The sequence below is a fragment of the Octodon degus genome, unplaced genomic scaffold (genome assembly GCF_000260255.1).
Source record: "Octodon degus isolate 3935 unplaced genomic scaffold, OctDeg1.0 scaffold00027, whole genome shotgun sequence".
Classification (NCBI taxonomy): Eukaryota; Metazoa; Chordata; class Mammalia; order Rodentia; family Octodontidae; genus Octodon; species Octodon degus.
In genome coordinates, this window is record NW_004524603.1 from 16,833,002 (window position 1) to 16,845,816 (window position 12,815).

Here is a 12,815-nt window from a genome sequence, read left to right on the forward strand (position 1 = left end):
GCGGTCCCTGATGCTTTGCTAAGCTTGTTCTAAGTAGGTGCTTTAGACCACTGAGCCATCTCTCCAGCCCCAAAATTGTGTATTTTTGATGGACAGTGTGATCTCATATATTTTTATATCATGCCAATTAATATTTTCATCATTGGGGCCAGGGAGATGGCTCAGTGGAATAAGCACTTCCCTGGCAAGTGTAAGGGCCTGAGTTCAATTCCCGGTTCCACCAAAATATATGTATATGTATATATTTTTTCCATCACTTCATAGTTTTGAGTAATAAGAACATTTAATATCTTTTTGGGGGGGTACTTGAAGTTAATTTACAACCTCTTGCTAGCCAGTCCGGCGCTGTGCCACTGAGCTATATCCCCAGCCCTTGATATCTATGTTGGCAGCGTTCAAATACGCTATATAGTATATACTGTACACAATATACAGTATAAATAGCTTTAAATAAACTGTGTTCATCCTGCCATTGATTAGGTATCCACAACTGATCCATTCCAACAGAAACTTTGTATGCTTTACATCTCTCTGTTCCTCCTTCAGGTTCTAACAGCTCTAAGGAACAGATTACTATAAATTTTGTACTAGGTTTGGTGCACCTATTCTCCTTGATCTTTTATATATTCTTGATCAAGTCTCCTACTCTTGAAAGAAAATAGTTTCTATTTTACCATGTAAGTCCCTGTGCCCTTTGCTCTCTTTTTCTGCATGTTTAATCAGTTCCTTTTTTTTTTTGTCCAGATAAGCTCTAGGATCACTTCAACTCCTAAAACTATTTCATAGAAAAGTTGAAATTGCATTAAAATTCAGAGTTCACTTTAGGAAATAACATCACATTCATAGACGGAATGGCTTGATTTTAAAGGTGGTTGTCTGACTGCACTCTTATCGGATCATTTAATACCTGTCACATAATATCTCACTGTCATATCGCCAAATACCTCTGTCCCCTGAGAGTATCTAAGATGACCTTGAGGTTCAATTAAATGCTTGATTTTACGGCAAGAATTTTTAAAGGTGGTACATTGTTAGGGGGACTAAGCATCCCATTTGCCCTTGACTAAGAGGCACTGAGGGTCGGACTTCGATGGCGAAACCTGGAGGGCTGTATTTCCTTTTGTGTCCCAGCAGGACGCATAGGAGGGCTCTCTCACCATTTTTATCTTCTCTTGTTTTATTTTTTGGTAGATGAAAAACCAGAAGTTAGATTTTATTTTTCCAAGATGCTTTAGAGTTGAAAAAATCTCTCCTCCTCTCTCTGTCTCTGTCTCTGTCTCCCTCTCTTTCCTTCTCTCTCTGTGTCTATCTGTCTGTCTGTCTGTCTGTCTCTCTCTCTCTCTCTCTCTCTCTCTCTCTCTCTCTCTCTCATCCTTTTGAGACAGGGTTTCTCTATGCAGTTCAGGTTGGCCTTGAGCTCACTTTGTGGCACAGGCTGGTTTTGAACTCACAACAGTCCTCCTGCTTCAAGTCTCCTGAGTGCTGGGATTACAGGAATGTGCCACCATGCCCAGCCAGATGGATATTTTTGTGGTGGTGGTGGTACTAGGAATTGGTCCCAGGGCCTTCACCCTGAACTACATACTCAGCCTTTTTTTTTTTTTTTTTAATTTATTTATTTTTGTTTTCAATACAGGGTCTCACTACACAGTTCAGACTCGTAGTGATTCTTCTGTGTCAGCCTCCCCAGCACTGGGATTATAGGTGTGTGCCACCACACCAGGTTCTGGGGCTGACACAGCATGTGGTACCGAGGATCAAACTCAGGTCCTCGCACTTGGTGAGGCAGGAGCTTAGACTGCTGAGCTATCTCCTCAGCCCTATTTTATCTTGTATATTATTTTTTCGTTAGTGCATGTTTGTCATACGCAATGATCCCATTCATCATAGGGAATTTATATGTGTACGTAATATATCTGAATTGCTTTTTCCCATTTCCCTCCCTTCTTTTTAGCCCCTTCTTTCCTTCCCCATTTACAGCAGCTCTATATCCATTTTTTCCTTCAATTCTTTTTTTTTTTTTTTTTTTTTTTTTTGGCAGAACCAGGGATTGAACTCGGGCCCTTGTGCTTGCCAGGGAAGCACTTAACCTACTGAGTCATCTCCCTGGTCCCCCCTTCCATTCTTTTTTTTTAAAGAAAAATCCTTTTCTCTTCCTCCTCTTTCCCCTCCACCATGCCTTGTTTCCCTTCCCATTAGAGTTCTTCCTCCTAATATCTGTCCTCTGTTTATCCTTTGAGTTTCTCACACAAGCTGCCATCTTTCTGTGGCATGAGTTTGTCTGGTGAGTGGCTTCGGGAGGGTGACCTGCTGTATCACCATGAAGGTCCCTGTGCGCACGTCCTTGGCATGCCTGGGACAGACCAGTTCACCGTAGTTGTCCCTCATGATGCTTGTCTAGGTCAGAATCAACACATTAGTGCTCCCCGTGGAGGTTGGTTTAACTGGAAGTAGAGTGTGAGGGAAGGATTGAGGTTCAGGGGACCTGCTGAAGGAGGGCTCTTCAGAGAACTGTGGAAGGGAGAGAGAGAAGCAGGAAGCAGAAAGGAAAGTGGACCAGGAAGCTAAAGCCTGGCCTGGCCTGGCCTGGCCTGGGAGCATGGGGGAACTATGGGGTGAAAACTGTACTCAGCAATTGCTGGAGCCGTGGCAGGGCCAGCCTTTTGGGTGTCCACAGTTGTGCCTGGTTGGCTGTAGGCTTTAGGGAGGACATCAGGTTGTCTTAGGGTCTAAGGTCCCAGAGCAGCAGCTGTGAGTGGTTAGCAGCCAATGCCGCAGCAGCTAGACTGATCTCGGGGGGCAGCAGTACTCGGCATCACCCTAAGATTTTAACAGCTCTGGATGATCAGAAGGTGCCGTTTGGGAAGTACAAATTCAGACTACCTCGAGGCATCCCCTCAGTCTATTTACACTGGCTGTTACCAAAAACCAACAAATGCCTGTGAAGGTACAAAGAAAGAGGAATGCTCATACGTGGTTGGTTGCGAGTGCAAGTCAGGATAACCATTATGGAAAACAGTGTGGCAGTTTCTCAAAAAGCAGAACCATCATATGGCCTAGCAGTTGCAGTCTCTGTCTGTCTGTCTGTCTGTCTCTTTTCTCTTTCTTTCTTTGATTTATTGGGACAAAGCCTTACATGCTTCAGGCTGGCCTTGAGCTCATTGCTAGTCCCCCGCCTCAGCCTTCCGAGTGCCGGGATTATATATGTGCACAGCCCCACCCTGCTCTTACCAGTTTTTGGACCAATTCTGAAAATCCTCTTGACCAAGTGTCTTTAGCAGGTATGATTAAAAAAGAAAAAAAAAAAAAGAATGGGATGTTCCTACCCAGTCCATTCCGTAGAAAATGGGCTCCTAAAAGCACCACGCTGTCTCATCTACCTCGCTTCCCAGATCTGCCACTGTGTGACCAGATGTGCCTCTTTTGCAAAATCAAATGATCATGAAAAGAGTTTTTTGTTTTTTTTTTTTTTTTTTTTTTGGGCAGAACCAGGAATTGAACTCAGACCATTGCGCTTGCCAGGGAAGCACTTATTCCACTGAGCCATCTCCCCGGCCCCATGAAAAGAGTTTTGAATTGATGCATTGCATTGCCGCAGCCAGGAGAGCGCAACTAAAGACATGCTAGAAAGAGCCTTCTAGAACTGCTTCAGGAGATTGACAGGAACGATGGGAAAAGGGTATTCAAAGCAAGGGGAAGAATTTTGAAGGGAATTAATGCCTATGCATCTTTTACTGTCATCGTTTCATTGTTTTTAGGCAGGGCCTTGCTATGTAGCCCAGGATGGACTTGAACTCTGGGCTCCTTCTGCCTCAGCCTCACAAGTGTTGGGATTACAAGCATGCGCCATCATGCCCCGCTTAATTTTGAAAATTTAAATGTGTACCATATTTTTTTTTTTAATCACACCTTAGTATGTCTGAGTAGACTGATGGACCGCTTACTGCGATCAGGCGCTTACCCACAATGTATACACATTGCATATCTGTATCAAAACACCACGCTGTAACTTGTAAACATGGGTCAATCAAGGCAGTAACAGAAAGGATGCCACTTAACGCGAACTTTAATTAGAGAAGCTATGATTTTCAGAGGAAAAGATGCAGTGAAAACTCACCTTTCAGGTGCTGCCTCCTTTCCTCCAGGTCTGTCTGCTGTACAACAAAGGCGGTGACCCCCTCTATGGTTACTGCAACCTCAAGGACAAGTGCCACAAATTCCACGTCTGCAGAGCCTTTGTCCGGGGGGAGTGCAGATCCCCGAGCTGCACAAGGTCCCATCAGCTAGCGCCTGCCGCCGCCGCCCTGAGTCTGCTGCAGGATCAAGGAATGAGCGTCCCAAGCGTCATGAATTTTCAGATCATCGCTGCCTACAAGCATATGAAACTGCACCAGAGGCTCGAACGCAGAGGTGAGTGAGGCAGAGGGAGAACGGGTGCTGTGCAGTGAGGGGGGTTTGAGGCACTGTATTAGTTACTCTTCTCTTGTTGCTGGGACAAATACCCGAATCTCAAAATGAGGGAAGGAAAGGTTTATTTAGCTCACAGTCACTGGAGGTTTCTAGACACTGGGGGAAAGGCTGGGGTGCTGCGGTGTCCAGGATGACCCTCTCCACACATGTTTGAGAAAGCACAGGCTAGCCACTTTAACGGTTCACACCTCTCTGGTCTCAACCCCTCGGGCCCTGCCCCGGTCCTCTGGCCCCGCCCCTCAAGCCCTGCCCTGGTCACCTGGCCCCGCTCTCAAGCCCCGCCCTGGTCATCTGACCCTCCCAAGCCCTGCCCTGGCTCTCTGGCCCCGCCCCCTAAGCCCTGCCCTGGTCCTCTGGCCCCACCCCTCAAGCTACTCACTGGTCCTCCAGCGGCGCCAACATGAGGCATTGGGGGGAAAACTAGACACAAACCATAACAGGCGCTATGTGCAGTAAAGAAATCAGGACCTCCCTTGGAAGGGAGCCTGAGGAGGAAGGCCTTCCTGCGTGAGCTGCAGCTTCGTCTGGGAATCGTGGGACGGTCAACATTTTATTAGGTAGAATTGCGGTCTAGGCAAGGAAGAGGGGACACCACCACTTTAGACTCTGCCTAAATGTCTGAACAGCATGGCTCCTGGACAGTTTGGAGGCCAGGAAGGAGATGGGACAGTGACAGGAGACGGGGTGGCAGGTGGAAATGTAAGGGTAAGGGACGTATGGCTTTCTTTTGTTAAAGTTTTTTTTTTGCGGGGGAAGGGGACTGGGGAAAGCAAAGCCTTCACAGTAAACAACATCCCAGTCCTTTTTTATTTTTAATTTTATTATTTATTATCATTTTTTAAATGTATTTAGTATAGGATCTACAGGGTCTCACTATACAGATTGGACTCAGTGATCCTCCTGTTTTCAGCCTCCCAAGCGCTGGGATTACAGGGGTGTGTCATCACGCCCAGTCTCAGTCTTGTCTCAGCATGTCCTTGGGGTGTGGCCAGCACAAGGCATGCAGGGGATCAAAATTAACTTTTTTCATTATTATTTATTTATTTTTTTAAATGTAATTACTACAGGGTCTGCAGGGTACAGGGTATTCAGAGTCTAACTACACAGATTGGACTTGTAGTGATTCTCCTGTTTTCAGCCTCCCAAGTGCTGGGATTACAGGTGTGCACTACCACGCCCAGTCTCAATTGCAGTCTCAGCGCACCCGGGACTGGGGCTAGCACAGCACACCAGGGATCGAACCCTGGCCGCTGTGCTCTGCATAAGCGGGCGCTTTAATCTGTCAAAATAAATTTTTAATTTTGAGATGAAATTTTGTTAAGTTGGCCAAGATGAAACAGAGCATGCAGGTTTCCTGCCTCAGCCTCCCAGAGTGCTTGGATTACACACTTGCACGGTGACATCTAGCACATTTTTCACCTTTAAGTAACTTCAACCACATAACCAAAAAATTTGTAAAACAGACTAGAAATGAAAATTAGAACTGATTCTCTTTACTGTAATCCATAACAATTATCTTACTGTAGGTACTTCGGTCTTGTTCCTTTGCAAACACTCATCTAATTGTGTTTCAAATAGCATTATTTTTATGTCATAAATTTTTCTTTGTACAATACCATCTTCCCCTCTTGCTGTATGTGTGTATACTGGGGATCAAACAAGAACATGCAAGACATAGTTCCACCCTGTAACATTTTTTAAGCCTTGCAAAATGTGGTTTGCTGTTCCCTTAATTACTTACCTTATTACATTTTCTCATAGTTGAAAATATGTGAGTGGTGGATTAGGGAGAGTTGCTGGCAAGAAAATCAAACTACCTTCAGCTGGGTGTGGTGGTGTATGCCTGTAGTTCTGGCACTTGGGAGGCTGAGGCAGGAGGATCACAGTGCATTGCAGTCCAGGCTGAACTACCTACTAGTGACAAGAGTGTCTCAAACAAACAAGCAACAAGGAAAACTAAGTTGCCAAAGTCAGAGGCTTTGAGCTCTTAATCTAGAGTTTTCTTGGGGTGGGACATTAGTGGTAGACTTCACAGATTTGAAGCTAAGAAGGGTTCCACATAGACCAGGGTCAGCAGCTGTCAAAGGACCCCTCAGTGGGGGCAGAGACCCTAATTCTGTGCCCAGGGGCTGCCACTGCCATCACGTGGTCTTCAGTAAATCTCAAGTATGTAATAGAGACTTTCTGCTTGCTAACATGACATTTTCAATATGTCAATCACAATAAATGTATCAATTGTGTATTTCAATCCAGAAGACACAAACTCTGGAAGCCTAGGTTGTTGGGAGTCTTATGTACGTCAACAGACACATGGGCTGAGACAAGGCTGCTTTGGGAAAGCTCACCTGTTTCTTCGTCTTAGATGACTGGGCTGCTGCCCCTGCGCATCCACAGAGCCCTGAGAAACGAGGAGCCCGGCCCGCTGGGGCTGCAGAAGCCAGGGCCCCGGTCCCTGGCGCTGCTCGGTCAGCTGCCAGGCTGCGCCCAGGTAACCTCTGCAGGGCATCGGAGCCGTGGGAAGCTGCGCGTCGGGCCGGGAAGACCTGAAAGAGAGGTGTCTGCTGCTGCGCTAGTCCACGACCATGCATTCCTCAGTCACTGCTGGTGCCCCAGTGACACCTACCTCAGTGCTTAGAGATGGAAGGGAGAACATGGATGGGTATTTGGAGCTGAGGTTGCATGCACAATTTGAGTGCAAAGCCTCAGGGCCCTCTAAGCTCCTTCCCCAGCCTGCTGGGCCAGCATGCGAAAGGGGCTGATATCTGCAGACCTTCCTAGCCGCAGTCACGGTTTACACTGTGATAATCATGGGGTGCGTATGCCTCATTCCCAAGGTTTTACTTAGCTGTTTGAGAAGCTTCTTTCTGTGCTTGTTCACATGTTATACATAATCTTATTTTTTGCATGTATTCATTTAATATAGTTTCATTACCCCCCCTTGTTATGGCACATTTCTGTTCCAACCAATTTTAAATGTAACTTTTTATAAAATCAGCACAGTATTGAATTTATAGAACTGTTTTTGACTTTTGCTCAGCACATGGGTGCTAAACAACGCTGTCTTCTTAGTAACATTCAGAGCCCCTGCATCCCGTCGGTGTTGAATGAATGCATTTTCTACATGGTTTTCTGTTGGCTAGCCTCCCTCCGTGCTAATATGGGGTGGCCTTTAATACTCTCAGAGGGTGTCAACCATTCTGTGCTTGCGAAAGCCAAGTTTTGGGGGTCCCACTCTCAACCAGCTCTACAGAGCAAATTGTCTTGGGGTTCTCAGCAGAGATTTCTACCTCGCCTGTCTACTTGGCATCTTTTAGTGAGGTTTTACCAAAGCCCACCTGCTATAGTTTGAAGGGTGCGCAGGCCATCCATCCCCCCAGATTGGATCTTTGCTTTCTGTGAACAGGGATGGAGCCTGAGAAATCTCTGAAACCTTCTTGGGTCGTGCTGACTTTGCCTTCCTCCCTGTCCCCCACCGTGGGCTTTGCCATCTTGCAGAGATGTGCTGAGCTCTGTATCAAGGCTCCGCAGCTGATGCAGCACTCTGTTGTGTTTGTTATAATAAGGTCTCTCCCGTCATTGGATAAGGTGCTCTGTGTGTGTGTGTGTGTGTGCGCGCGCGCGTGTCTTTTTAAGACAGGGTCTTGCTATGCAGTTCCAGCTGGCCTTGAGCTCACTTTGTAGCCCAGGCTGGTCTGGAACTCACGATGATCCTTCTGCCTCAGCCTCCCAAGTGCAGGGATCACAGCATGGCACCAGCCCACCCAGCTGGAGAAAGGGCTTTATAAATAAAACTGGGGCTGGGGAGATAGCTCAGTAGAATAAGTGCTTGCCTGGCCAGTGCAAGGGCCTGAGTTCAATCCCTGGTTCCACAAAATAAATGAATAATAATAATAATAATAAAAAACCCCTGTTCCCTAATGACATGAAACTTAAGAAGTAGGGACGACATAGTGAGTATAGCGGGGTGTAATTTGATTTAGGGAAATTTTATCGTGAACTGTTCTTTCTGGTGGGAGAAAGAATGTATGACTCCTTTTCACAGGGAGAGTGTCTTACCTCAGTGGGTACTAACACGGACGGTGACCCTCTACAGTGGTTGCCAGCAACAGTATTTCTGAAAGCCTCATGTTCTGCATATTTTGCTTGTCCTCCTCCTGCTCAGCCTCTTTTTTTCTAGTTCTCATTTTTCTTGCTTTTTTTTTTTTTTTTCTTCTTCCCAGCTCTAGTGTCTTAGCACTAGACCACATCCCCCAGTCTTGGTGCTTTCTCAAACAGTATTTTTACATTTTATTATTATGGTGATTTACACTTCATCACTTTACTGTGATGGCTTTTCGTTGTAAGCCATTTTAAGCCTTTAATGGAAACTGCATGGGGTAGAAACGTATGTTGTTTATATTGAGATATCTGGTGGACTTTACATTATTGCGTTTGTTTTTTTTTTGTTTTGTTTTGTTTTGTTTTGTTTGCTTGTTTTTCAAACAGGGTCTCACTGTATAGCTCAGGTTGGTCTTGAACTCAGTTTATAGCCCATGCTGGCCTTGAACTTAAAGTGATTCTCTTGCCTCAGCCTCCAGAGTGCTGGGGTTACAGGTGTGTGCCACCATGTCCGACCTGTGTTCTTTTTATATATTTTACAGTTATGTTCTTGTGTATGAAGTTATTGGCGCTCTGTAATCTGTTATTATATCTTTTTTAAAATTTTATGTATTTAGTATAGGGTCTCACTACTATACAGCTCGGACTTGTAGTGATCCTCCTGTGTTCTGAGCTATCTCTGCTGAGCCATCTCCGCGGCCCTCTGTTATTATATCTTATTCAATCCTGTATTATTCCATTTTATTTGAATTGTATGGTATTTGTTTGATGAAATTATTTCATGTAATCATTCTTCTGTATCTTTTTTACATTCATCTCACGACCCAGCCATGAGAGAATGACCTTTTAGAGCTTGAGGTGTTTTCTTTGGTTGTTTACTGGGCTTGTGAGATGAAGCTGCACGTCTTGAACAAGATTCTACAAATTTACATATTCTGGCCGAAATGCTCAAGGATGGATTTTCTTTCGCCTTTTGTTTTCCTCTTCCTTTGGATGCTATCAGCATCAAGTCAGTGCCTAGTGACGAGCCAAGTCTGCGTATTGTCCTGTACCTTTTTTTCTCCTATTCATTGTGTCAGGTGGGTTACTCAGTGGTGGAGGAGGGAGGTTGCCCCCAAGAAACTTCCCCTGTGCTCTCCCTTCTCTGCTGTTTGCTCGGCAGACCACGGCTGCTGCTCACCCCAGTACTGGCAGGGGTAGTTGCGAGCTCAGGTGTGAAGGGCAGGGAGCCAGCTGGAAGAGGGGCAGACTCACACAGCCCGTCTTGCTGGGAAGCTGCCTTAGTTATTGCAGGCAGCTGATGGGTGCTCAAACAGGTGGGCCTCTGCCCACAGCCAGGGTGTGGATACTGCCTGCCTAACCCACTATTTCCTTCTTTCCTCAGGCTGTTGTCACTGATTCGTTATCTGGTGCTGCCTGAGTACAGGAAGTGGGGTAGCTGCCCTAGGTCCGCTTGTTCCTTAAGAGCTCCCAGTAAAAATGCAAAGCACCCTTAATGCTCCTTCCCTTCCTCGTCGGCCACATGCACCCTTCTAGTATGTCCTAACAGGTGCCTCACACCAGTTTTCAGTTTCCTGACTTGGGAGGTTTTTATAGGAAGTGGTAGAGTGGTAGGTGGGCTTCTCATCCTGCATCACGCTAGCTTGGCCTCATTTGCAATAAAATAAGGACTTGTAGATTTCCTGGGTCTGCTCCTGACTTCCAACCAGCTGTCTGGGTTTTGTTTTGTTTTGGTGGTTTTTTTTTTTTTTTTTTTTTTTTTGTGGAACTGGGGATTGAACTCAGACCCTTGTGCTTGCCAGGGAAGCGCTTATTCCACTGAGCCATCTCCCTGGCCCCTGGGTGATCTTTTAAAACCATATCTAATCCTAATGCTTTTTTGAACCCTTCCTGGGTACAAAAAAGGGTACAGGACAATACGCAGACTTGGCTTGTCACTAGGCACTGACTTGATGCTGACAGAGAAAGAGTCATGTAGAACAAGAGTCCTAAATTCAAATCCTACAGGGAGCAGGAAGGTGAGGTATTTTTTGTTTGTTTGTCTTTTTGGCGGTACTGAGAATTGAACTCAGGACCTTGTGCTTGCCAGGCAACTGCTTATTCTACTGAGCGATCTCCCCGGCCCATGGTGAGTTGAAGGAATGACGTAGCCTGCATGGAATAGACACAGGAGCAAGATAAGACCAGAAGGGCTGTAGTGTCTGACATCCGACAGGGCGCTGCCTCCTGCCTCGCATCTGGAAGGGGTTTCCAGTTTGTAGAGTTGTCTGGCTTTTCTAAAGAGCACAGAGATCTGGATTTTTATGAGGAGCTCCTGATTTTAAATTATTCACTTTTTTTTTTTTTTTTTTTTTTTTTTGGTGGAACCGGGGATTGAACTCAGGTCCTGGTCCTTGCCAGGCAAGAGCTTATTCTACTGAGCCATCTCTCTGGCCCCCCACATTATTCACTTTTAATTGAGCTATATCTCTCTGTCTGCTTCAATATCTGGCAAAATGATAATCAATATACTGGTTGGCCTTTCCAGACCCCAGTGAGGTGGCTGGTACAGGGCGTCCTACATTACACTGCAGTGTTTTCTGTTTTTATGTCCTGCTTTTAAGCAAAAAGCATTACTTATTCTTCCTGGTAATTCTGATGTTTGGAAATAAGATTTTTTTTTTTTTTTTTTTTTTTTTTTTTTTGCCACATAGTGAGTTAAACTCAGTATTTGAATCTGCTTGAATAAGTATTGTTTGTTTGGGCTTCTACCTCCACTTTTTTTAACAGTCAAAATACTTTTTTCCCTAATGAGTATTTTATATAAGGAAAACATCTTCTTCATTGCTTCAGTTTGATTGTCTTGGTCTAAAGTTCACTCTTGGGCTGGGGAGATGGCTCAGTAGAATAAGCGCTTCTCTGGCAAGCGCAAGGGCCTGAGTTCAATCCCCAGTTCTGCTAAAGTTCACTCTTTAAGATTTATGGGCCGGGGAGATGGCTCAGTGGAATAAGCACTTCCCTGGCAAGCGCAAGGGCCTGAGTTCAATCCCTGGTTCCACCAAAAAAAAAAAAAAAAAGATTTATAACTAATTATTTCCACCATGGATTAAGTCTCTTCATTGTCGATATGTTTCTTGGTTTTTCTTTTTCTTTTGTTATTATTTTTGCCTAGGCTTTATAAGTTCCTTATTATGTTAATTCCTCCTTTAGTTATATAGCTGTATTGCTACTCAGTATGGGAATCTCTGTCTTTAGTTAATTTTAAGGTGTTTATTTTTTAGTGAACAGTTGTTAACAGCCTATTTGTTTTTTTCTAAATATAAAATCACAGCTGAAAAAAGATTTTCTTATGTATGTCTGTTGTTTTGTGTTAAATACAAACTGTGATAAAATATTTTTTGATATTTCTTCATTAAATATGAAGTTAATTGTTGGTTTTAGATGAACGTTCTTTTTTTGTTTTGTTTTTGTGGTACCGGGGATTGAACTCAGGACCCTGTGCTTGCCAGGCAAGTGCTTATTCTACTGAGCTATCTCCCCGGGCCTGAACATTCTTTTTTACAATAAGAGAAATAATATCTTTATTTGTCAGAAGCTAAAAGCTTGATAAAATGAATTGGTATCTTTTGATATAATCATTTTTATCCTTTAAGTCACCTAATATCATTGCTTATGTTGAAGATTTTCATAATATTGAAACATATTTCGGGGGCTGGAGAGATGGCTCAGTGGTCTAAAGCACCTACTTGGAACAAGCTTGGCTAAAGCACAGGGACCGCGGTTCGATCCCCCAGCACCACATGCCAGCCAGCCCTGCCCCCTGGTGGGCTGAGCTGGACACACACACACACACACTAAATAAATGTAAAAAAAAAAAGAAACATATTTCAATTTCTGAGATAAACTCTAGCTGACTGTATGTTCTTTTAATGTATATTTTTCCTACTTGGTATATATCTATACAAGAATTAATAAAATTTATTATATTTTATGTATGTATGTTGTAATTTTTTAAAAATGTATTTAGTACAAGGTCTACAGGGTCTTACCATGCCAATCTGACTCATAGTGATCCTCCTGTTTTCAGCCTCCCAAGCGCTGGGATTACAGGCGTGCGCCACCATGCCTAGTCTCAATCACACCTCAGCATGCCCCAGAGGTGGGACCAGGACTGCATGTGGGTATGGAACCCCAGCTGCTTCACTCTGCCTAAGGCACTTTCATCTGTTGAGCTATCTGGCTGGCCCTGTATGTTGTAATTTGATACA

At 44.5% G+C, this 12,815-nt stretch overlaps 1 protein-coding gene across 2 annotated transcripts in view; it reads left to right on the forward strand.

The window, feature by feature from the left end:
* Kiaa1549 (KIAA1549 ortholog) overlaps positions 1–12,815 on the forward strand; it is a 184,003-nt gene that overhangs the window by 2,912 nt on the left and 168,276 nt on the right. For both annotated transcript variants that reach the window (XM_023712842.1, XM_023712843.1), the window contains exon 3: positions 4,146–4,410. In XM_023712842.1, the coding sequence (XP_023568610.1) occupies positions 4,146–4,410 (265 nt within the window). The remainder of the gene's footprint in view (positions 1–4,145; positions 4,411–12,815) is intronic.